Consider the following 12189-nt stretch of genomic DNA (forward strand, 5'->3'; position numbering starts at 1 on the left):
TTTTATTAAGCTACTCACTTAGAAAAAGGGATTTTTTTTAACTGTGTACATTTGCTTTGTGTAGCACATCTTAAAATGCTGGTAAGTTTCTATGCACAATTAAATAGCAGTTTATCCACATGTAAAAAAAATCCAGGTACTCGAATAAAGTATTTTTGTTGTCTGATGCTTGCAAATCAGTTTCTGATTAGTTTAGTCATTGACAGCTTAATCAAAATCTGTAAAAGGGGGCACTTCACAAACAGTTTGCACAATCGTTTTGTCAAACAAGGATTCATGTATACTTATATTATCATTAAAGTTCATAAAATGCTTCATTTTCTCCCAGTTGACATCATCAAAGTTTTATAACTGATCCGATTTGTGCCTGCAGCCATGTTTGGGGAGTTCAGGACACATCACTTGTCGCATAATCCATAGGGGGAAAGGGGGGGTGCGAGAAATACCATTAAGGAACACTACTGTAAATATATCCTCCACCTTTTCTTCATGCAAACTGATAGCATGGAAAAGGGGGGGGGGGTGAGGGTGCTGAAGTAACAGCAAAATTTTCATGAAAACTTTGACCTCAGAGGTCTACATTTGAGATGAAAAGACAGCTTTGCATTGGAAAGTGTTAAATTATTTTGGGGCCTAATGAAAATTTCAAGATAAAAAAAAAGTCATGTTATAAAACTTCTAAGTTATTACACAACTGTTTTAGATACAGCTTTGATAAGCTTGTATCCTCTTAGAAATTTGCTGTAAATTGTGATGATTATTTACTTTTGTGCAATGAATTATTAAACCATTAGACTATATTACTGCAAAATAAATGTTTTCTTGATCTTTGATTTCAGAAAGAAATAAAACAGTTCTTTCACCCTTTAAAAATTGAAAGTCTTCGTTTACCTCCTAAAAGCAAAGGTACTCTTTTTTTCATATGCTTGTATTGATTGCTTTGTCGACATTCATATTCTTATGAAAAGAGAACTAATGTTCTATTTCCTTTCAGGTTTTGCTTATGTAAAATTCAAAACAGAAAAAGATATGAAACAAGCTTTAATTAAAAACAAAGGATTTTTATGTAAGTTTTTTTAGTTACCCATTCTTCTATAATTGGTATTTAAACTTAAATCTTACATGAGTTGCTAATTTTAATGCATACAAAAAAATAAAAATAAACAATGCATTGTTATTTCACCTCTATAATTATTCTATAAATAATTATATTGAATCTGTATATGACAAGAGTTGATATTGGTGAAATAAATGAGTATTTTATGTAATGTTGCTAATTAATAAACATTCATAGTTCTACATGGAATACACTGCCAGCTCAGTCATTTCCAGCCGAGGACTGCAGTTTCGTGCTTATTAGCACTCATCAGCCCGGCATAGGAAAGTGACTGAGCTGGAGATGGAATATACCATGAATATACCATGCCTTGCCTTCAATCCTCGAGTTGAACCGAACCATTGCTTTGGTCACTCGTCTGGTCTGCGCTAATTCTATATTAGCTACCAGTTTGTTTGGCACTCAATGCTACCTTAATAGGTTTTCCATCTCCAGCTCAGTCCCTTTCCTATGCCGGGCTGATGAGTGCTAATAAGCACGAAACTGTAGTCCTTAGCTGGAAATGACTGAGCTGGCGGTGTATTTCATGTATTTCTGCTTTAGCCCTGGCTATTGGGTGGTAATTTACTGAATATTCATAGTCCTGTTGTGTGAGTGCCAAAAAAGGGTCTAATTTGTGAAACACTTATTTGTATGTATCTTCTTGAGTTTTACTTTAAGAAATTAAGAGGATATGATTTCCAGCACTTTTTATTAGAAAGTTTTCTACTTTAACTGACATTTAAATAGATGCTGAACACAGTGTTGTGAAAATTTTCAAAACGGAAATGTTAAGTTTGAAAATTTGCTTTACACAATATGCCTGTTAAGCAATTACATGCGTGCAGTTCCAAAAAAAAAAAGAAAGAAAGAAAGAAAAGCCTATATAATTGCATGCATATTTTTTCTTTTGGCATAAAATACAATTCCTTAACATTGAAATATTTTTGTTTTTAAACAATCAAAATATTTCACATGCTTTCTGCTGCCACAACATCACTCAAAATTTTATGTTTAAATTTTTTTTAGCATTTAACAAAATGAATTGATACCTGTTTAGTTACCTTTTGTTGGTAGAAAACCATTAGGAAAATTTTAATCTAACAATTTTTAAATTGGTAAGGACTTTGTCAAACTTGTTTTAAAATTGGTAGAAATGTGGCAACAATCTTCATGGAGCAGGATTACATTATGGGCTGAACACATTAGTCTTGGCTTAAACAAAATTTTTTGTGGGTTTGTCTCTTGAACTAGTGTCTTTTTTTTTTTTTCGAAGCTGTTTGCATTTTGTTCCATTTTTAAATTTTTTTAATAGCTTTAAGTTGTTTACTCATCAGAACAAGAACCCCGCCTTTCTTTCCTTATTTAGCATGTTAAAAATGAACTACTAACTAACACACTATTCAGTTGTGAAATAATTAAAGAAAAAGTTCACTCTTAAAAGGGTTAGTGAAAGAAAGTGGCAAGCAGAAACTATCCTTCAACTCAAATGTTTCAGGGTTATATGAATCCAATTTGTCGATGCAAAAAGATGTAAGATAACATCTGATAACTTTTCTCCGCACACACCTCGCCACTTAGCTGTAAGCCTTAGGTTCCACCGCAGAGCTGGTTGCCACGGAACGTCTTGGTGCTTATTGCACCAGGGAAGGTCCCCGTGCTGGGCGTCAGCCCAGCTGGGAGTTTACCCCTTAATATTTGAGCCTTGCTCACCGTGAGATATGGGATATCTCCCTGTACCTCTTTGGTGTGTCATGGCTCCCTACATGTTGATAAATGGGCTGAATATGGTTATGCTGAATACTGGATTGGTTTTGTTCTCATCGGATCTTTAGGTAAGATAAAATTATTTATTGGCAGGTACTGTCCTGTGGAAGGCTAATTATTGGAACTTATTTTAAATATATACAGTTGGCTCTCTGTTTAACGACGCTCTATTTAACGACTTTCTCTGTTTAACGATGGCTTTTCACAGTCCCAGATGGTACACTATAGTGTTAAAAGCATTCTATTTAAGGACGATTTTTTGTGGTCCCTTGAAAGTCGTTAAACAGAGAGCATACTGTATATATTTACTAACAATAATTAGTTTATGAAGTAATTTTCATTTCCTACAAAAGTCCTCAAAGCATAAACTGATAATGAATTCATGCAAAATATATTTTTAGTGAAATTTCTCTGAACTTGAGATACATATTTTTCTTTCCCAGGTGGACGAAGGGTTGACGTCATAAAATACATTAAAAAACAACCTGTTGTTGATACAAAAGATAGTATTCAGGTAAGAATAAAGGTCACTCAGTATTTTCTTGCTCATAAACTTTACATCAACTTGAGTCCTGGGGTTTACACTAATACATAGCAATTTTAATAACTTGCACACACAAACATTAATTAATTATGTATAAGTTTTGAGTGTTTGGGTCATTCTTCAAAAAGTAACTTTTCTGTCACACGCCTTTTACAGTCAAAACTTTGAGGAACAATTCGATTAACAATGATTTTTAATTTCATCAAAACTATATCTATTTAAACCTGCCAACAATTTTTTAATAATCATTTTTATTTTAGCATATTTTTGGTTCGCAACATGAGAATTCTCACCTTGGTGGCTTGTCCCACACCTTGTGTGACTGTTTATGTTGCTTGTAACTTGTTTAATTAAAAGTATATACTTATTTATTTATTATTCCTTTCACAAGTGTCTCAAATACTAATCGTTTAAGTATATTTAATTTTTTAATATTGTGTTTTAATTCGTTTTAGTAGGACAAGGAATCATGTGACCCAATAAACTCTCACCCTCATTAACTAAACACAAAATACCATTCCTCATTACCACGTGGCAATAATGACATCAAATTTTATTTTCCAGGATACAAAGGAGCCCCCTTGTTCATTTAAGCCATACTTAAAGTTATGATATTTTTGTCGAAAAACAAGAAGTTGCTTTAAAACCTTAGTGTGGTTATTCTGGCTTCTCACCTTCGTGAATTTGAATTTCAGGGATGTAAATTAATATAAAAATGAAGTGAACATGTTTTCATATGCTTAACATGTGCAGATAGTAGCAACGAAGAAAAAGAAAAAAAAATTCCCTGAAAAATGTATCTATTAGGCCTATATTAATGGAAAATTCCTCACCTCCGTGATAGACTTTATCAATGTTATTATTTCTGAGGTAAAAATAAATGATGGAGGCGAAATACATCAATAATAGGCATTCAACAGGACTATAAATTGCCAGTATACCCTCAAATTTACTAAATACTATTTTTTAACTTACATTTGAAACTACTAATTATGCCGCACTGTAATTAAGAGAGCATAATACTATATTCCCACTAATCATTAAACTAGCTGATTGTTTGCACATTTAACAAAAATACTACGTTGATATTTAATTGGCCTTTTTTTTTAAAAAATATTAAAAGGTTTTTTCCTTTTTTAAAATTTCCTTGCACAAGGCATTTTATAACTTTTTTTTATTTATGAGTAAAACAATTGGAACTTGACTGGGTCATTGTTTATGGTTACATCTAGTAGGTAGCACTTTCATGTAAGAATGAAAAAAAAAAGAAAACAAAAGGTTTCAAAATTAAAAAGTATTTGCGTTCAAATGTTACGTTTTCTGGAGAATGACCCATATATTTATATATTTCTAAGTTTTAAATTTGTTAAATTACTTTAAACAAGTTTAAAACTTATGAAATGAGAAAAGATAGTTGCATAGGGGTTAAAAATATTGATGTTGTTATTTTTTTTAGTATTATACATCTTAAAATAAAGATTACGTGCTTTTGATTCATATTTATTAAATTTTTCATATTTATTTTCTTAAATATTGAATAAAATTGTTGTAAAGACTTGCTCCAACAAATCCTGGCTTGTTTGGCTGAACTAGCTCCTAAATTAAGTGTAATTCTTTCCATAGATCCTGCATCAGGAAAATTGTCTTGATATATAGTAAGGAGACATGCTGTATTTTGTGGGAATTTAATGATTAAATTGTGAGACCATAGAGATAATAGGTACATTTCCTGGTGTGCCCTCCTAAAAAGTGCCTTTCAGTTGAAAAGCCCGGCATTTCATAATTTTCCAGGGGGGGGGCGGGGGCGTTAATGGTACAAAAATTAGCTTAAAATCAAGAGTCCTTGTTGTGCAAATAAAATTTGCATTGTGATTGCATTGAAATATTTTTTTCTTTCATCTGTTTTACTCGTGACATGATAAATTTGAAGCTTTAAATTGAAATGTCTAATTATATCAACACTATTATAAACAAAAACAGTATAATATATATACAAATAACATCTAAAATAGCTTTCCCTATGCATAGTATTTTATGCTTTTATGTCCCTGGTATATGTTGAGGATTTGATTCCTGGAAAATGTACCAAAATGGAAGTTTTAGATTTAGTTTTTTTCTCATGTGTTTCACATTGTTTTTTCTCTGAGTTGAATATAGAGTAGGGCTTCGCAACCGGTGTGCCGCGACAAGGAACCCGGTGTGCCGTGGTATTTTCGTAGTTAGGGTCTGGTGGGGTAAAGTGGTCATAAAATCGTAGGTTTTCAACTTACGTTGATAATAAATACAATAAATTCTTTAAATACTTCAACTTTTTTTGTTATTATTTTACATTGCATTATTAAAGAACACGTACATTGAATTTCAGGAAAAAAAATATTGATTTAAGTAGTTTTATAACATTTTCATTTCCCTTTGTGTTTATGACCACTTTACCCCATGGAGTGGGGGAAAGTGGTCATAGCATGGGGTAAAGTGGTCATAGTTAAAAACAGCTACAAAACTGTTACAAATAACCCTATTATTTGTATATTTTGGTTATTTTTATAGTTATAAGTACATGTACGAGTATATGCGGGTATGCACGAGTATATACGTGTCGTTTAAACAAGAGTAAACATGTTCATATATGAATAAATACATGTATACATCAGATACATGCATGCATGTGCCTACTTAAGTGTATTCGTGTATACACGAGCGTATAAGCATGTATACGTGATTGCCTATAGGAATGTATACGTGTCTACACGAGTATATACGAGTCACGTGTATATGCGAATATATACGCACAAAACGAACATCATTTGCGTGTTTGCACATGTATCTCGAGTATATATGTGCATACCTGAGTTTCTGAGTATATACGTGTATAGTCGACGTATATACGCATATATAAGTGTACATAGATACACTACTGGCCATTAAAATTGCTACACCAGAAATTGCCAGAATGAAGCTAAATTTTACATACGTGATAATAAAATTGACATTAGAAAGTGATTACAAAATTAAAGCAAATTGATCATTTTTGGTTGGAAAAATCTCGAATAAATGGAGGTTTAAGTACCCTGTTAAGCCACCTCTAGCGTGAATGTACGATGTACTTGAAGCGAAACAATCGGGCATTGAGACATAACAGTCTCCCACGATATCCTGCGTCATCTCGTACCACAGTTGCTGTAAACGTGCCACTCATTCGATCAAACTCATACGTGTTAGCACTCACGGCGGGGCTCCCAGGAACCATTTTTTAACATGACAATGCTCGGTCAAACACAGCAAGGGTGTAAAGGGATTTCCTCTTCCGCATTATCACTTTCTCTGGTCTGCGTGATGCTCTGGTCTGCGATTTGTGACTTGTCACAAATTGAGCATATCTGGGATCACTTGAGACGGTAAATTGGACAGCCTGTAAATTTGATCAAATTAGTGGCGCGTTTACAGCAATTGTGGTACGAGAAGACGTAAGACATCGTACGAAACTGCTGTAACTCAATGCTCTACCGTATCGGTTCTTAATTCCAACTAGAGGTGGCGCAACAGATTACTTAAACCTCCATTCATGTGAGATTTTTCCAGTAATAAATGATCATTTTGCTTTCATTTTGTAATCGTTTTCTAGTGTCAATGTTGCCATCACGTGTGCAAAATTTTGTTTCATTCAGATTATTCCATCTTGGTGTAGCAATTTTAACGGCCAGTAGTGTACTTACATACATATACGGGTATACACGAGTTAATTCGTGGATATATCCAGTGCGTGTTTGGTACGTGCCTACTCACGTATATATATATATATATATGTGGAAGCAATAGTATATACGTATGCTTACGTGTAAACACGATTATATACTTGTTAGACGTATATACGTACATTTACGTGTAAACATCAGTACATGTATCCACGTATATCTACGAGTATATCCGCTAATATACATGTATGCTTACATAGTGAATTCAAGATCTTGGGCAAAATCTAAGTGGTGTGAAAGGGGAGGATAAGAAGCAAAGAATCGTAAGGAACTTATGGTCGTTGACGCGCTACATGCACACAAAGCCAGAAATCGATGGAATGAAAACAGGTCACAAATTTGTTACACAAAGATGATTTTACCCGACATTTTAGTTCTTAAGACATATTTAGACAGTTGTTAAAAAGTAAGGCCTGTAGTAGCTCTAATACACGCATCGCAACAAAGGCGCAGCGACTGATGAAAGTTGTTCCAGAGTCTCGTAATTGCAACAGAGTGATTACGACGCATGTATTACAGATGCCGGCCGCAAGTTTCATCAATGACTTTAAAACTTTCTTAAGTCGTTGTGTAAAATTGTCATTTTTGTAATAAATTTGTGACCTGTTTTGCATTCATTAGTTTCTGGCTTTGCATGCATGTAGCGCGTCAGCGTTGAGTTTTTGGCCACATGTTTCTTATGATTCTTACTTCTTATCCTCCTCTCTAACACCTTTTAAAAATTTCCCCGAGAGTTTAAACTCACACTGCATACATGTATATCATATGCTAGTATGTAAGTGTCAGCTCGAGTACGTACGCGTATATACGTCGTGTCTACCTGAGTATATAAGTGTTCGTATTTGTACGAGTAATAAGCGGGTATATACGTGTATAGTCGAATGTATATCTGTATAGATAAAAAATACAACGAGATACCCAAATACGTGTTTATTGGTGCATTTATGTGAATACGTATATATACATGCCTACACGAGTATATGCGTATGCATGCGCATATACTCATATATTTAACCTTGTTTACTGTAAAAACAATACATATTAAGTGAAATTAATATTTAATTGATACCTGCCTTATACTTAAAGATTAAGTGATTTTAAAAGAACAATATTCGTTAAGCCTAATATTATGACCACTTTACCCCATCTTACAAAAATTGTTCTAAAAAATTATTCAAAAGAGATTCAGCTAACTGCTAATGAGTATGAGTTCTTGAGACATGTAGGAAGCTTCCTGTGCAGTCAATCTGTTCATAATTCTAACAAACAAAATTTCCCAAGGAAGTTAAAAAAGGTGTTTATATTTTTAAAAAATTCATAATCACTCAAAATATTTTTTTTTACTAAATAAAATTTTGTCAGTTGTAAAATTTTGTATTCAAAATGTAGTTTCTAACTGCACTACTCTAAAATAAAATTTTCACATTCATTCGAACATTTATTTTTAAGGTATAGCCATTTATTTGAATTATGACCACTTTACCCCATTGACCACTTTCCCCCACCAGACCCTATATAAAAAGAAAGAGCCTTGACGTATTTTATTTTAAAGTTACGACCGAATAGCGATTGTATCGTTCTGTAACTTCTTAATTCACCCTGTCGATCATGTGCAAAAAGTCATTTCCAACAAGGGGAAGGGCGGGATTTGCTGCCCCACCTCTTTTTAATTTCCAGCAAATCAACTAATTATGTAGAATTCTTTCTAAATCTTTCGCAAACGGGAGTATCGTCCACTCCCCAGAAATTTTAGCCCCAGCTTTAGCTTTTGTTTTCCTCTTTTCCTGTTCCTATACTAATTTCCTTTTATCGTAGTTTCTCAAAGCTCGATTCTGAGACTTAGTAAAATAGAAATTAAAACCATACACTGTTTCCTCCATCGTGAAGCTCTCATGGCAGAACATACCAGATGAGCTGAAGAGCTTTGGCTGAAGTCGTGAAAATCGTGAATTTCATAAAATCGAGTCCGCGTAATTCTCGTCTTTTCTCCGTACTTCGTGAAGAAATGGGGGCAGATCACCACCCCCAACTTCTTCATACAGAGATTCGCTGGCTTTCATGTGGTGTTGTACTATCAAGAATTTTTTAATTGAGGGAGGAGGTACGTTTTGATTTTAAAAAACGAAATGCAGTACGCCAGTTTGTTTCAAGACAAATATTGGCTGGCAAAACTAGCGTTACCTTACTGAATTGAGCCTGAAGATGCAAGGACAAAGAGAGAATTTGGGTTAAATGTTGGACGGGGAGCAAAACGGGTTCAAACGGGTTCAAATCAAAAATTCAGCTGTGGAGAGAAGAAGTAGTTCGTGGCTCATTGAACATGTTCAAACGGACGGTCAACATGGTATGTGAAGAAAATCGCATGGAAGAAAAACTGCTGAGTGTAGTGGCAGAACATTTCGTCATACTTCAGGACACGTTTAAGCACTATTTTAAGAATAGTAATATGGAACCAGAGCCCGATCATCCTGATATTTGACATGGGCACATTCCTGATATTGCACATTTCTATTTCAGGGCCCCCCTAGGGCGACTAATATTTTTGAAGACACTGGGTATGAAATTCATTTTGTGCCCCCCCCCCCCCATTCCCGCACTATTATATGTAATGAGAAGCTATTAAATATTTTGACGCTTGCATATTAACACAGCCATGCTAAATTTGGTGGTATTTCATATCACAATATAGTATACCTTACATTTAAAAAGTGGAAGAGATTTTGTATACAATAATTATATAAGATATGGTTGCTTTGCCCGTTGCAATAAATCGTAAATATCAAAATTATCTATAATGTAACTTACAATGGTAATGTAAATACAAACTAAACTTGGAGTGGTTTTGGAATTTGCAAAGAGATCAAATTTTTAAGGATAATTTTTATCAACAAAAAAGAGATTTTTTTTCCTTGTCTTGGCATTTTCAAAACTATCAATGACATCATTGTACTCTAGATTCTGAGTGAAATCATCAGCCTCTCAGCCCCTGCACTTATAAAAAAACAGTAAGAGATCATCTCTAAAGAGCCAGGATCAAGAACTTCGTGTAGCTCTTTCCAGCATAGAGCCGAACATCAAACGTCTTTGCAAAAAATTAGTGTCAAACGGAAGTTAGGAGCTTGGTTTTAATTTCTTGCTTGTTTCTTTCTTGAAACAGTATTTGATAAATCGTTTAATTGCAGTGTGCGCTTTTATGACATGTTTGACAGAAATGCTTTGAAACATATGAAGCATAATTTTCTTTAAATAGCTATAGTTTTGTTGTTCATTATCAACCTCATGACATTCGAAATATTTCTGCTTTCGAAATAAATTTAAATGCACTACGTTTGTTATAATTGTTTTATTCATATGAAAAAAGCCCCCTCCCCCGTCTTTTTACCAGTGAATAATAAAAACATTTCTATATTACCATTGCGAAATTAATTTCAGTGTGCCCTGTTGATCTAGAATTTTCTTAACTGTGCCGCAAAGTAAAAAAGGTTGAGAAGCACTGATATAGTGGAAATTTATTTGGTATTTTTTTAGTGAGAAAAGCAAGAAAAAGAAGATGATTTTATTTATTATAATTTTTTTTAATGCATTGCTTTAAAATGTGTTCAAAATTATAATGACACTCTGACTGTTCAGAAGATGTATGAAGTGAAATTAGTCAAGGGAAGGGCAAATTTTTCTGCTTTGCATTAAAAGTTGTTACTTGTAATTAACTCTTAAAAATTTTCCATCTCATTTTGATAAGATTACAAAAGCATGAGCACAAATGTGTGTCATTATGCTAAGATTTTTGATGAAAATTTTATAGTTTTTGTTTTAATTTATAATTTAAAAAAAAAATTTTTTTAAGCAGGTTTTGTAATCTCATCCTTCTTTCTCCCACAGAATTTTATACATATTGTTGTCTTAATCAATGTGTTTCTCACTGCTGAAATTTATAAAAATAATATTAATAAAACATTTCATTTTCAATTATTTTTAGATTAAAGAAGACAAAGAAAAAAGCCTAGAGCAACTTGCTGAGGTAATCTTAGTGTTTTTTTTTTTTTTTAAAGTATGAAACGTACAATAATTAACCCTATGGTGATTGATGATTAATGTATTTTTGCCTGGCTGATATTGATTGCATGAAACAATTGTTCAAATGAACCAAAATCCGGATGATCAAAATATCCCCTTATTTGCATCATTTCCATCTGTTATTCTTTGCCCAATTTCATCTCTACTTATATTTGCATGCTGTCCTTTCTTTTATGTATTTTGAGAAGTACTGTGTGCTTCTGAGGCCTTCTGGAAGGTGATGGGTTGGATTCCCACCAGTCCCATGGGTACTATTTCCTCTCTTTGTGTTGCAAATCTTTCTTCTCTTGTCTTATCTTTAAATAAATAACGAAGCTCCACCTCTCTAAGGCAATGGCACCAAATCTTTTCTTAGTGTTAATAACTAAGAACACTTTAACAGCAACAATTGTGCTCTGCATTACAAAGTTAATATTCATATTCAAATAGTAGTTGCCACCCTCTAGATATTTATGCCCTCCATAAGTTAGCAGTTTTGGTTTGAAAACAAACATATTATTGCCATACAACAAAAAAGAAAATAACTTCTACATTTTTGCTAAGCATTTAAAGATTTTATATGGCTTATCTCAATAAATAATTCAAACTTGCGAACTGAGGTCTAACAATGATTATGAAATTCTGTCCCATTTTGCACTCTTTAACGTTTGAAGATTTCATTGGCTGCTGAAACATCATCATTAGATTATTAATTTTTGTTTTTTTGTAAGATACACAGTATATAAAAATCTAATGATTTTATATGCAGGGTGATTAAAAAAGATTGGTGGAGTATCATAAGGCTAATTATTTGAGACTATTGAACCTACAACTCTCTGTTAGAGCCTGAATGAGCTAATTGTAAATTTTCAATTGACTGTCACTAGATGTCCCTGCGTGTTGTTGTATGCGTTACATCTGTTCTTTATTATTCAGCCAGTAAAAGTGGCAATCACAAGAGAGGTAGGTAATTTAGC

The 12189-nt window shown here is 33.3% G+C and overlaps 1 protein-coding gene across 1 annotated transcript in view; it reads left to right on the top strand.

Annotated features, from left to right (window-relative positions):
* Positions 1 to 12189, top strand: part of LOC129228676 (probable RNA-binding protein 19) — a 207377-nt gene that overhangs the window by 31284 nt on the left and 163904 nt on the right. The window contains exons 8-11 of the mRNA XM_054863363.1: positions 840 to 906; positions 995 to 1066; positions 3307 to 3377; positions 11136 to 11177. Coding sequence (XP_054719338.1) covers positions 840 to 906; positions 995 to 1066; positions 3307 to 3377; positions 11136 to 11177 — 252 coding nt within the window. The remainder of the gene's footprint in view (positions 1 to 839; positions 907 to 994; positions 1067 to 3306; positions 3378 to 11135; positions 11178 to 12189) is intronic.

The sequence above is a fragment of the Uloborus diversus genome, chromosome 1 (genome assembly GCF_026930045.1).
Source record: "Uloborus diversus isolate 005 chromosome 1, Udiv.v.3.1, whole genome shotgun sequence".
NCBI classification, from domain to species: Eukaryota; Metazoa; Arthropoda; class Arachnida; order Araneae; family Uloboridae; genus Uloborus; species Uloborus diversus.